The following is a 13,832-nucleotide window of genomic DNA, read 5'->3' on the forward strand; positions in this document are numbered from 1 at the left end:
TTTATACACATTTGAAAGGGATACGGCGTTTAAGCACCACAGACGTTCATAAATAAAGGAGCGATCGTTATGAAGGCTCCATAGCACGCTTCGTCTGCGCGAGTTTTGGTCTTTTGATACCATTTTGCCCGCGATGCGGATTTTTGGTCATTTTCAGCTCAGACTGGCCTTCGTTTTCCATTTCATGGCCAACTGCGTCGCGGCATGCAAAAATCCACTTTCCACTGCATAAGGTACACAAAAAAACGAATGCCATTGCGGAACGGAATGGGAATGAGAGACGAATAGGATATGGCAGGGATTGGGCCCTGGATACGGGGAGTTTTGTGGCCAAGCTACCAATAATACACGGAAAATGCTTTTTCGGTTTGATTTCGCTTTCCTCCGCCACCGCCACCGGCACCGACTTCTCGCTTCTCGCTTGTTGGCCATTCATGAGTTTTCATTTCATTTTCGCTTATTGCATACATTTTGCGTTTTGTTGCCCGGGTTTCCCATTTCTAATTTTGTATTTCTATGCGAACGGCAGTGGGAGTGGCAGTGGCAGTGGCAGTGGAGTGTGTCAGGATTTCCCTTACCCAACAAAATATGTTCGGCTGCTGCCCCAGCGGAGATAGTGGTGCATAGAGGGGCTGCGGCTGGATCTGGGACTGGAGCTGGGGCTGGGGCTGCGGCAGAGTCGCCTCGAGGTGGCAGTGTGTGAGATCTTTGCATGTGAAATAAAAGCTTTGTTGAAATTGAAAAACTTTTCCAATATATGCTTTTTCTTTCTCTCCCATTTTATTATTGCATTATATGTATAGGTTTGTGGATATTTTTATTGTTTCATTTCAATTGCTTTTATTTCACTTCTCCGGCTGGGGCCTGGCGTGCGCGGGGGCGTGGCATTTATGATTCCCTCCTCCCCAGAGCCAGCTGCACTCCTAATCCCATTCAAATTGGATCCCGCAATTGTCGCCAATCCGATTGGAGGTTCAAGTTGGGTGAGCAACGTGCGAGGATTGGGAAACGGATCAGCAAATGACAGGTAACCTTCGCATAAGTGACGATGCATAGATCATGGGATAGAGAAAACTTTAGAAGAAGGCTTTATACTTCAGGGATCTTCTTGGTCTTCTTGCTGATCATTTCAGCATACTCTCATGGAAGTAATTTACCATTTAATATGGGAAAGTAATGACTTAAGTCTTGGATCATCTATTGATGACATTTCTTATGGCAAGGAACCCCTAGGAATCCACACCGCTTTATCCCTACGGAATTAAGTAATCAAACGCTTTTCTTTTGCATTTTTTAATGGAAACTTTTCGTGGCCCAAGTTTTCCGCTAATTATCCCAAGTTGCAGGGATAACCGCTCTCCCATTCCACACTCCCATTTCGTTTTTTGGCAACAATCAAAGATGACACTTGGCAGAGGATAGCGGCCACAATGGGGATCAACAAAGGACTGAGAAAAGAGAGCGAAATAAAGGGTACGAAAATGAAGGAAATAAAATTAATGCGTGGAAATTCATAAGCCCCGGACAGACTTTGACTCCGGGCGAGCTGGCAATTTGAGGCACATTAAGCGACTTAATTACATGCGGCTATTTAATTTTATTTTTCTTGCAGCGCCGAATGGGACGGAAGCGGGCATGGCGATGGGAATGGCGATGGAAACGGGAATGAAAATGGGCTTTTCATGCGTTTAACTCACAGATTGCATTTCCGGCTGTGTGACAGCTGCATCAAACTGACGTTTGTGTTACATAAATACGAGCATGTGCCAGGCCATCGCTATAAATCTGGCTGGACAAGCGCGAAGTCCGACTAAGAGGCAGAGTCCGAGTCGGAGAACCAGAACCGAAAGCCATCTTCTTGGCCTGCCAGTAAACGACACTTGCAGCCCCTCAGAGCCTGCGTCATATTTAAATGTATGGCTGGGTATAAATAAAAAGCCCTGGCCCTGAACTGACAGAGGGAGCCGGGGACGCAGCGGACTCTGTCAGTTAATTTCACGCTGCCAGGCTCCGTGAGTGGGCCGAGATGATGGAGTGCGTATGCATCATGGAAGACGGAGAAGGGGAAGGTCCCTGGACCTTTGAGGCATTACACAATACAATGACAATTGTGTGTGCGCACAGATAAATAAAGCATATTGCGACATAGAACATAAACATAACTAAAGCTTCACCCTTTTTCATATGCCTACACTTGCAGATACAAAGTGGTCCCTAAAAGTAGCTTATAAATTTTGAGATGCTTTTTCCACAATAAAAGATTACATACATATAGGGTTCAGTTTCAAAGAGAGTTCTCTGCATGGACAAGCCTTTTAATTACTCCCCCATCCATCTTTCAAGCGAATATCTCTCAGGAATGGGCTAACAAAAATAGAACAAGTGAGAACAATGCCACAACTTATCCGTCACAATTGGTTGGGCTTTTCTCCAAGTGTATGGCAGTCATAGAGGCCAGGCCGCCCAACAATTGACAGCAATATTTGCCTATCTTAATACCATGTCACAACCGAAATTGGCACTCTGTCTGTGTGGTTGCGGGCTCGTGTATCTCTGTTTGTGTGGGTTGGGGCAGAGCTAAAGGTCTGGCAAACGGAACAATTAAAAGCGGAAGTACTGTCGCCTCATGGCTGATAAGCGTGCAGCGAAAATCACAGCTTTGATTGCCCTTCTGTGGATGCTTATCAAAAAGTACTTTGGCAACATTCGGAAGGCAACGAGGGGGGTGGTTTGATGTGGCCAGAGGGTAGAAGCTATCTGAAAGTAAACTTTTCCAAGGTTCCACCTGTGCACTCAAATGGCAGGGAGTCGGAGACGTGAGCGAACCTGACACGACACAACGACATGGACGACCTTGAGCTGGTGCAAGGATTCCCAGCACACCCACACACTCACACGTGATAAATTCCGCAAGCAGAGCACACAAATTAGATACAATTGCCATTGAGGCTCATTAGCAACATTTGGATTGTTGCTCCGCTCCTGCTGCTGGCCCGCTCTTCCCTGCTTTGCCTTGCTCTTTTGTCATGAGGCAAGCAGTCGCTTTAATTGTGCGTGTGGGTCTTGCTGCACTTGTCGCACCAGCTGAAGGGTGCCGCATACCCTTCGTCAACACTCCCACCCACATGCCACATGCCACACGCCAGCTGTGAGCTCTCCAGGGTCTGTACCATTCAGCGGAGTATTCAGCGTCAGCGCATGCGCAGCTCGAGCAGCGCTCTCTTAGCTGCCACACTCTCACTAATACTCTTACGCACTGCTCTTTAGTGGAACATGGAGCTCTTTGCAGCTTGCATGGGCTAGCAGTTGTAGCAGTCAGCTTTGGCCTGGCATAAATTCAAGCAGCTTTTGTCTGTTCGTTGGGCATGGCGTTAACATTTGCGGATGATTTTAGTGGTTCGACTAGTTACTTGCAATTTGCGGCTTAGTGGTAAAAGCTAGATGATTTTCTGTTTCCAAGCTGTAAAATTTCCCACTCAAAAATCATATTACATCGACTAGAACCAAAAAATTTTGGTATTTATAAACCAATTTAAAGCAGCTACTGTGCCTCAATACTCTGTTTATAAAGCAGAGACGGCTATTCGTTGGCTAAAAAGATTGTCCCACATTCGAAAATACTCCAAAAACTTTCAGGGATTTCTTTTAAATAAAACGCTTTAGCTTACAAATCAATATTCTTGTTTTATTTGCTTGAACACAATACTACAACTAGCTGATTGATGTTAAATGCCGATCGATTGGTTAACAGGATGACAGTTTAGGGGGTAGCAAACATTTGATACAAACATTCGTCTGGGTGAACCGACCTCCTCCGCCTTCTGGTGAGCTTACAGGCAGCCAAAATTCGTACAAGTTTCGGTATAAATAATTTCCACAGCGGTTACAGCACTAGGAATTCGGGATTGTCGTATGGCAGTTGTCTGGACTGTGATTGTGGGGCATAGAGTGCATGTTTAAATAAGAACCTACAATTGGCTAAGGCTAGGTGGGGTCAGAATCGATGATGGTGGTTCAGTGGTTTTCTAATGGCACTACATAGTAGCTATTAATGGGGGCGCGGGCCTAATACATTGTGCGGCATACGAGTATGGGGGACAGACATTCTTCTCCACGGCAGTCTTCAGCCACGCCACGTCAACAGGCTCCAGCCGCGGCTCGGCTTCCTTGTGCTAGTTGCCACAGTCTGCTCCTGCTCCTGCTGCTGCTGCTGCTGCTCTACCTCCGCTTGTGCCACCGCCTCCGCCTCCGTTTGCTGCCGATTCTGGTTCGCAGCCTGCGCCTGCTCTATATAGGTGCGTAGAATGGTATGCTTGTGTACGGACTTCTCGAACTCGGCCGCAGAGGGGCGGTACGCCTCCAGTTTGTGCTTGTAGCGGCCGGACTGGAGCGCCGGTGGCTCCGGCTGGCGCTGCTGCTGCTGCTGCCGCTGACTGGCCTCAGTAGTGTAGGCGTGGCTGCCGCCGCGCGAGGCGGTGCCAAACGAGCTGCCGCCGGACGTCGCTGCCGCCGCTGCCTGTGGGTGGGTGGGATAGGGGGACAGGGGGTTGGCAGAGGGTTGTTTGGGATTATTGTAGAATCGGTTGAGGTTGTAGGTGGGTTGGCTCTTGTTAATGTTGTTAGTCGGCTGGTTGTTATTGTGTTTGCTGTTTGTGTTGCTGTTGCCGTTGCTGTACTCATACGTTTCAATGGTGTTGCCTCCGTAGACGCTGTTGCTGGTCGCCGGTGCTGCTCCGGGTGCCGCGCACAGGCCCTGGTACTTGGACGAGGGCTTCATGCCGTAGGTGGAGCACGACGGTTTTCCCACCTCATAGGGATTGTAGCCCACAACGTTGCCACTGCAAGGAAAAATCGAATGCCATTAGCTCCTGGAACGCAATTCAATGGATCGTGTCCGCACTCACCCCGGCCCGTAGTTGCACACGTAGAGCTTGTTGTACTTGCTGGCATCCTTGTACTCGGCGTAGCCGCAGCCCACTAGGCTCGTCTCGCCCCAGACGAGTTGCGAGTAGTGGCCCGTCTTGGGGGACCAGGCGTCGCCGAAGGAGTACTTCTGCACCTCGTTGAACCAGCTCTGGATGCGGGAGGGGAAGTCCCCGTCGTCGGCGTCCAGCGGCGCCGTGCTCCAAATAATGGCCAAGTTCTGGCCCATGGTGAAGCGATCTGTCAGCACACGTCGGGAAACAGATTAGTGAAACTCCCTTTTTTTTCGGGACTGTCGAACAGGCAGCGTGGATGTGGGGGATGCAGGTGCTGGGGCGTGATCGGGGTTAGTCTTAGTGTTTTAAAAGCGAAACGTGCAGGCAGAGTATGGAAAAGATGACGACTCTTAAGAACTAGGCTCATTAGGGTGGACACTTATCGGCCAGAGGTCTTCAGATTACTCCACTCCATTCCGGCGATAGGTGTCCGCCCGTTAGGAGCATTTCCATAGCATGCAAACCGCAAACCACAAACCGAAGGATCCGCGCCTAATGGTATGCGGGAAAGGATTCCACCTCCGGGTCTCGAGTTCAGGTGACGAGGGATGGGGGAAAGGGGCGTTTTCGCATGGGGTTGACAACTTACTTATTGTGCGGTGCGGATCGTGACGGAACTGGCAGTTATCGGCCCACTTCTGGGCCCTGGCCGCCAGCTCGTCGTCCCAGACGATCTCGCGCATGTTCTCCGCTCCTGGCTGGCCCGGGTAGCGTCCGGTGGCCACGAGCTGCCGGAGGCGGTTGTGTTCCTGCATGATGATTGATCTCTCTTCCGCCGTGATGCCCGATGCTGAAATGATTAGGTCGAGATTTGCATAAATTACGAGTGCGAGTATTAGGGGACGGGTGTTGGCCTGCGGAGAATATGAGAATATGCATGAGCCACGGTCAGCGATTGGGGGCCGTGGAGAATGTTATCATTTCTATTTTTGTTTGCATTAAAATTTTGAATTCGTAGATTTCTTCGAGGCAGTGTTTCTCCTTCTGACGTAGCCCGGCTCGACCGACTCTGAGCCGGTTTGAAGTGAGTTAATATTTGCCGAAATTTCATCCGATTCCGATTCAGGTGGAAGAAATCCCAAGTGGGGTTCGAGCGCGCTCGGAAATTTACATCTGCCTTTGTTTTACATATTTTAATTATTTGCCCGCAGAGCCATCTACGTGTGCTCCGAATTGTCCACGATCTGCTTTATGTAACGAGCCGGTTACCCGCACACATCACAAGACATTTGTGTCACTTTCCTTAAGGCAACCGCAAGCCGCAAGCCGCCAACCCCGGACCGGTTTCGATAATGTTTGGCCATTAAAATAGAATACAGAACACAGAACACAGAGCATCCAAACCTCTAAACTCTAAGTCCACGAAATGAAATGCAAAAACCAAAAACGACGCGGCGCGTGCTATTCAAAGGCGTCAATTAAAAAGCCAGCGCATTGCCATTAGCCAATTTTTACGATTGTGTGTAGGAATATATGGGAATCTATCTTTTATCTGGCTTTTATCAAAAGTCGTGGGCTCACGGCGCCTGACTCATGACTTTAGCTTGAAGTGTGTCAGGGGATGGGATCGCTGGACTCCGGCAGAACTGCCCGGGGTGCTAATTACGCTGCGTCCACAGAAGGCGCACGTGAACTGCGCTGCGGAAATGGGTCCTTGCCTCGCGAGGGGCGTTCCCAGCTGCCAGTTGCAGGGCAGAAGAGACCAGGGCAGACCAGCGGGTAGGCTGCCCCATTTCATTTAAATAATTACGCGCGCTTAATAATTTTTAATAATTATAATAATGGCTGAGCCGATGGGCGCTGATTGCCCACGAGAGACGTGATAGCATTTAGGTCCGCTCCGCTCTGGCCAGGGCCTGGGCTTCCGTCTCTATCTGTGGCCCTTCTCCAACTCTTGGTCCCATGGAGTGGCCATGGCATCTCCCCGACCGGTCAAGTGCCGGGACGTGTCTGTCAGAGTCGTCGGATCGAGACTCAAAGTCAGACAACTTGACGCGCCCAGTCGCAGCGCCGATCGGAGGGTAAATAATTTGCAGCTTCGCTTTGCTGCCGTTCGCACAAATATGGGTCTAGATGTCAATACAGCTGTTGGCCAACAAAGCCGAGAAGTGTTTAAGGTAGAATGTTAAACACGGCGTTTGCTTTAGCTTAATCTTAATACGCTCCCAAGGTTGGGCTGGCCGCGAGTCTGGGAAAGAGACTGGGCCGGCCAGTCGCCGACTGAAGCTGGCCTGGAGCTGCCACTCGGACGGCGACTAAAAATAGCCCATGAGCGATGGCAAGACTCAAAACCGAAGACTCTGCGTTGACCGCAGCTGTCAAATTATGCTACATTTGTATCAATATGGAAATCCAAGCTGCGGATGGGCCCTGTCCCCTGTCCCCTGTCCAGAGCTGTGTGCTCACGTCGGAGGCATCACGCCCGAGTGCTCACGGGGCACACGGTGCCGCTCTGTGGCTGCAACTTGAGGCGCTATGCAAATTTGTGAACTACCTTCGCTGACAAATTGCACATAAAGCTGTCGATCAGTTTCCGCAACCGCCGCATTTACATATTCTTAGTCCGGCAATAAAACGAAGACAAAACAAAGTGTTGCTGATGCTGTGGCTGGGGCTTGAACTGAGCCTGTGACTGTTGCCTCTGATGGAGATAATGTTGACAACGAAACGTCAACAGCTTGCAATAATTTTGTGGCCCCCGTTCTCGCTGTCGAAAGACTCAGGCAACGAACTTGCTGTAGAAACTGGCCCCGGACCCGAGACCCGAGACCCGAGCCCCGAGCTGCGAGACCAGAGACCAGAGCCAAATGCCGACAATATGTTAACAAGTGCTTAACTGCATTTCGTCGTGGCCAGGCGTTGACTTCACCTTGAGCATGTCGTGGCCAGGACAGGGCCGCAGACAGGGGCAAGGACTGCCAGACGTTGAAAAATCCCTGCCGCATTTAGCGCGAGTTAATTTTCATAGTTATGCTTTATGTTCCGTTTCAGTTTCATTTATCATTCACTGATTATCACTACAACTAGCCCTGTACCCTGTACCCTGTACCCTGTCCGCTGTTCCCAGTCCCCTGTTCCCCGTTCCCTGTACCCTCCCGCCTGTAGCCGTTGCAGCCTGTTGTCCGTTGCGTATCTACATATTTAATTACATTATTAGCACTGGCCGCTTTTGATTGATGCCGCAGCAAAACGCTTAAGCCGCCAGTATGGGCTTAACAGCTCTGATACCATTGTGGTGCCATTGAAGAAGCGATATCTCTGTGTTTAACTGTGAAATTTTTCATAAGACATAGGAATCAATGAAATCAATGATTTGTGCTGGGAGATGGAGATGGAGATACCTCCGAGCCGAAGACAAAGGCATAAAAGCAATCATCAATCAGCGACGCACACGCGCACTATAAAAACTTTTTGTTTTCATCTCGTTTTTATGGCTGGAATTTGTTTTTTTGGCCAACACGGGCTGGGCTGGGCCTGTGCAGAACAAAGACCATTAAAACGATTGTTTTTGGTCATTTTGAGACGTTGCTATTCCTGATTCCTGATCCGACTCTGCCAGCGGCAATGACCCATTAAAATCGAGTGATTTGTATATTTTTGTGCTGGCGCCAGTGCTCTCCGCCAAATTATAAAACCAAATCTCGAATATCAGTTCAATAAGCTCTTTAATCACACTTTAAGACAGATGCTCGTACACAAGTGTCTCTGTTCTGTTTCGCTTGATTGTTAGACCGAATTTATCGGATCGGAACGGATCGGAACGGATCGCAAGGGTTCTGCAAGGCGACTGATTTGATCTGAGGAGTTGACTGGCCTCTACTTCACTTGGCCGACAGTTGACAGGTCAGCCACCCAAAATACATTTACCTCAACCTCAGCATTTGATAAATATTATATAAACTTGATATTTGAACCGGTTTCCGTTTCCCCCTCGGGTGGCTCTTAAGTAATATGCCGCCATCGCTTGTGGCTTTTCTAAACTATTTTATTTATTATGCAATACACCTAATAAAACCAGGCAGGCAAATGAAGAAAGGCGACTCGTTTTAGCTAACGTTGGTGGCTATTTTTGGATTTTTCGATAGACCTGCCAAACGTGCTAAGAAGCATTTACATATGTAGGACTGCGGACACCTGTCCGGGATAAATAAGTTCTAACGATCTCCCATACTACGATGTGGGCTAATATTTGCCCATTACCAGGTGTGCTCTTCACCCACAAAATAAATGGCAAAAACGTGTACAAACTGAACTAGAAAAAAAAACCCACAATCGGAGCTCTATTTATTAATGCCAGGCATGCACTCAACTTCTATTCTCTATGGCACTACTTAAGCACCCCATATTCCCTGGGTACTGGGTGGGTCCGCTCGGGATGGACGTGTCGTGGGAGGCTTACCAATTATCTTTCCATTGCAGGCGAGTGCCGCTCCACAGGAGACGATCAGGATGGTGGACAGAACCAAAGCACTGTGCTGCATCATTTTGGATTGGATTTATGATTTTATTTTATTTGATTTGTAGCACTCGTTTCTCTTTTGGATACCCGCACTAGTTGGGCACTTTCTTATCGACTAAATATAACCTCTTCTTGTACGACAGTGTTATATTGGATTCATACACTTAGCATTAGATTTGAATTTGGTGGGAAATTTTTGTATCACAATTTTGGGGCAGACTCTGCTGCCGTTCTGCCAGAAACCGAAAAAGCGCCACGAAATTTGCCGACGACTCCAACTCCACTCTCGTGTACGTGCAGCTAGACTTGAAGGCGTCGTCTGTTTGATTAGCGGCTGCTCGGCGCCGACGCTTTTATACCGATGCCGGGGCGGCGTCGCTGCCGATAACAGAGCCGACTTCGAAGAAGCTGCTGATCAGCACCTGCTGATTGAGTGCGTGGAGAGACAGAGCAGCGAGAGTGCGGGAGAGCGAGAGCAGGCGCTGCGCAGTCGCAGTCGCGGTAGCAGTGCACACTGGGCGGAATTCCCAAATAAGTGGCATAAAGTCGAAAAAAGCATATAAAAAGCTCAAACTTGGTATATTTGATAAATATAGCACTCTAAATATTTAAAAAAAATGTTAAGTTAATTTGACCACGCCTACCCCAATAGCCCGTATATATAGCCCATAAAAATATAAAACAATTTTTTGAATAACGAATTCTTATTTTCATTAAATTCTTACTTAATGCCGGGTTCTATATTAATTTATTCTACTATTTAACTATTTCTAATAATTTATGTTAAATTATTATTGTACAGCTAATTCAAACATTAATTGATTTTTCATAAATAGGGATTATGCTTTGAATTTAATTAAATACACTTAATATTTGCCTCAACAAAGTTTTCAACTTTGTGCCAGTTATTTGGGAATACCGCCCACTGCCGTGGCGACTTGTCAACATGCTGCTGACAACATGCTGCTGGCAGCATGTTGCCGTGCCCTGATCTGGGTTCTTTGAATAATTGCCCCCAGAGCCAAAGACAGGGGCAGGGCAGGGCAGGGAAAGAGTAAGAGCAGATTGAACCCAATATCAATCATGCTGCTGGTTCGGCAACAATCACTTGGCTGCGCACGGGGCGTGGCATGGGGCATTGAGGGCGACTAGGACAACAGCAGCAGCAGGTGCCCTGCGGCCAGGAGCGGAGTCCAGTCGCAGCCGCAGTCGGAGCTTCGATCATTTCGCGTATCATTAAAAACCAATAAAAACACCCAATTAAATACACAGCGCTGAGCAGCAGAACAAATGCCGCCAGATCCTTTCACCAGTCGTGTTCCAGATAAAGTAGGGCCATCGGTGCACATTCACATCGGTTCACATCTCGTACTCGTACTCCCGTTCCATGTCCGCATTTCCGCCTCGGTTCGCGACCGGGCGGCAATCTGACTTCTTGCCAAAATAATTACGCGTACAAAGCCATTAACAAGTACAAACGATTGAGCCGGCAGCCCAGCAGCCCAGCAGTCCAGCATCCCCAGCAGCATGGACATGGACATATACCATCCCAGGCGATCTTCGCCTGGCAACTGGCAACTCGCAACTGGTTCTGGTTATTTCACCTCGTTTTAGTGGCTCTACCTCCACGTTTACCCATTCGGATGCCACACATGACGTTTCGTTTCGGTTCGTATGGGGGGAACGTCCATGTCCATGTCCCAATCCCAGTTGCAGTTCCAATCCCAGGGTCCAGCGATCAGTGATCAGGCAGTGACGTCTCTGCTGCCCCGCTGATTTATTTTATTTCACGAAAACTACATAAATATTAAAAATTATGCTTTACAGAAATATGAAATAAACATGTGCCCGAAACACGTTCTCCGATGTTCATTTTGCTGTTGCTTCGCCCCTGCCCTGCCCTGCCCTGCCCTGCCCTGACCCCGCCCTACCCCCCTTCCTATTCCACTCGATTTCGTATTGTGTTCTGAATGGTAGCGTACATTTCCTACTCACTGTGATTTTATTTGTACTGAAGCAATACACATGCAGCTAAAATTTAAACAAACATTATTGGCCTTCGATTTCCTCTGCTTCTGCTGCTCCAACCACATCCACATCCATAGCACTCCACTCCATTCTCCTTCCAACTATTTGCATTTAAAGACGTGCGTATCTACGTATCGGAGTATCGGTCGATCCGTCCATCTGTCCGCGAATAGCCGCGTACATTTATGCGCATGTTAAGCAAAGTAAAAAATTCCCAACACCTCATTTAACTCAATTTAACAGCACTTGGCATCATCCGACTGATATCGAAGTGGTTGTAGCCGTTCTTCTGGTTGTTTTTGTTGCTGTTGCTGTTCCTCAAGTTGTTGTTCCTCTGGTTGTTGCCATTGTGTGGTTTTATGACTCAATTTAATGCCTTTGTTGCGTTGCGCGTGCTGCTGATTTGAACATCAGCTGCCACCCAAGCGGCCGTAGCCATTTCCCCAGCTCGGACTTATCGCTGAGCAACACTTTCCACGGAAATCCTGCCGAATGCATTATTTATGCGGATCTGCGTAACACTCAGATCGGTCAGTGTGAATCACCCGACCCAGTTATGCTGAGAAAGTGAATCGACCCCTGAATCATGCGGCAATCCCTGTGGGGCCTGTATGACTTGCAGTGGATACCCAGTTGGCCCGTGTTGGGTTTTATGATGATACTTACTGCTCCAAATAGTATCTTTTAAAAATAGCTAAGAAACGAGTTTCTCTTCTGCTCTCCGTATTCTAAATATACATATTGATTGTGCATCTATTATATAGATGAAGAAAGTAAAATAAAACAATGGCCCGAAACAAGACTGAATAAATTAATTGCTTAGTTAAAGCCATAAATATTCATACGAGGCATAAGTGTGCCCTGCCCCTTCCCGCCTTCCACCAACACCTCCACTGAGTTAGAAAGCCAGAACGAGCGCTGTCAATAAGGTCAGGCATGTCGTGGGGAGAGTGGGGCCAACACAGGTTTTCCATTTGATGATACAATAACGCACTCGCAAGGTCGCTGATAACTTTTCTAATCAGTCACATTCCCCGTTCGAGTTTGTTGACGAGTATCTCAGCGATCGCCTTGCGGAACTCTCCGTGCATATTGACATTCGTCAGTTTTCCTATATAGATGCTCATAACTGGCCTTTGCAATATTGTTATTAATACTCGAGACGGCAATGCAGGTGTCAAGTGGCCACATCAACGTCACTCAAGCACATCCTTGTTGCCTCATCGGATATCGCTTCCGCTGCCATTAATCTTCCCGCATAAACGCTCCGATCTGCTCCACTCCATCTTGTCCGAGCGCCAGAGATGACCAGCACTTGGGGACTAAATACTGACATTATGGATAAAACTCGTAAATCTCGTAAAACCAAAAGCAAAGGTTGAGGGGAACACAGCTTTGCTGAAGAAGCATAAAATACCTATACAAATTGACCTCAATTTTCAATGAAAGCGTATGATAAGCGAGCATTTCAACTGCTGTATCTGTTAGATACACATAGGATATATATCTAAATTGATCTGACCACAAAATACGTTTAGTCTTCTGCAATTCTGCATTATAATATAGGTTATGGACTTTGCGTAAGGTTTTCCTAGGCCAAAGCTGACACTCGACTTCATAGTCACCCACAAAACAGTTGTCACTGCCAATGACTCACTTCGCGGTGCTCATCTCCATTTCATCTCAGTCTATGACAAAACATTTCCATAACATTTCAATTTTTGCACTTGACGGCGCCTTAGCGACCCGCCTGAGCTGCCCCTGCCTCTGCCTCTGCCTCTGCCCCACAGGCCGCCAAAAGCGATGCCAACGAGTACGAGTGTTATTAAAATATTATTAATTACAATTGAAACCTGGCTGCCAGACTGTCTGACTGACTGGACGACTGGCCGACTGCCAGACTGCCTGGGCCGGCAGGCAATTTGACAGCAACATAATTAAAATGTCATGCCGATGGCGTTTATGATGAAGTTGTGCGCGTGAGAGAACTCCATTAAGAAACGGCGCAGTCGGAATCGGAATCGGAATCTGAATCGGAATGGCAGAGAGGCTACTTCCAGTTACACGGAATCGATTCGTTTTGTAAGGTTTTTCAATCATACTTATAGTTATTCAGAGTTGGAAAATAAGTCAATAAGCCATGTCGAACACGTGTTTGGGCGAATGAATGGAGGCTGTCGTAAAACCATAAACAAATTTCATTAGAGAAACGTTTTCATTCTTATGCTAAACCGATTCATATGCTGATCAATCTGATCATGGCTACGCTTGTGTGACTTTTTTTTGGTTTCTTTATCGTTTTGAACTTTTGTCGGCACAGGCACAGAAACGGGCTCAAAACGTGGCGGACCCACAGGGATTCAGGG

At 47.8% G+C, this 13,832-nt stretch overlaps 1 protein-coding gene across 1 annotated transcript; it reads right to left on the reverse strand.

Annotated features, from left to right (window-relative positions):
- Positions 1–4,123: 4,123 nt before the first annotated feature.
- Positions 4,124–9,699, reverse strand: LOC6587260 (peptidase inhibitor 15). Its single transcript, XM_002013874.2, has 4 exons — positions 9,379–9,699; positions 5,569–5,769; positions 4,905–5,163; positions 4,124–4,838 (listed from the first exon to the last, which is right to left on the reverse strand). The coding sequence occupies exons 1-4, from the start codon at positions 9,461–9,463 to the stop codon at positions 4,124–4,126; spliced, it is 1,260 nt and encodes a 419-aa protein (XP_002013910.2). The 5' UTR covers positions 9,464–9,699.
- Positions 9,700–13,832: the final 4,133 nt, after the last annotated feature.

This window comes from Drosophila persimilis, unplaced genomic scaffold (assembly GCF_003286085.1).
Source record: "Drosophila persimilis strain 14011-0111.01,24,50 unplaced genomic scaffold, DperRS2 tig00000000-arrow-pilon, whole genome shotgun sequence".
NCBI lineage: Eukaryota > Metazoa > Arthropoda > Insecta > Diptera > Drosophilidae > Drosophila > Drosophila persimilis.

Bases quoted from the DNA above. Each gene is read 5' to 3' on its own strand.
- LOC6587260 (XM_002013874.2), bottom strand. From the start codon at position 9,463: ATGATGCAGCACAGTGCTTTGGTTCTGTCCACCATCCTGATCGTCTCC. The intron at 5,770-9,378 runs GTAAGCCTCCCA...TAATCATTTCAG, and splicing joins CTGCAATGGAAAGATAATTG to CATCGGGCATCACGGCGGAA. The intron at 4,839-4,904 runs GTGAGTGCGGAC...TTTTCCTTGCAG, and splicing joins GTGTGCAACTACGGGCCGGG to TGGCAACGTTGTGGGCTACA.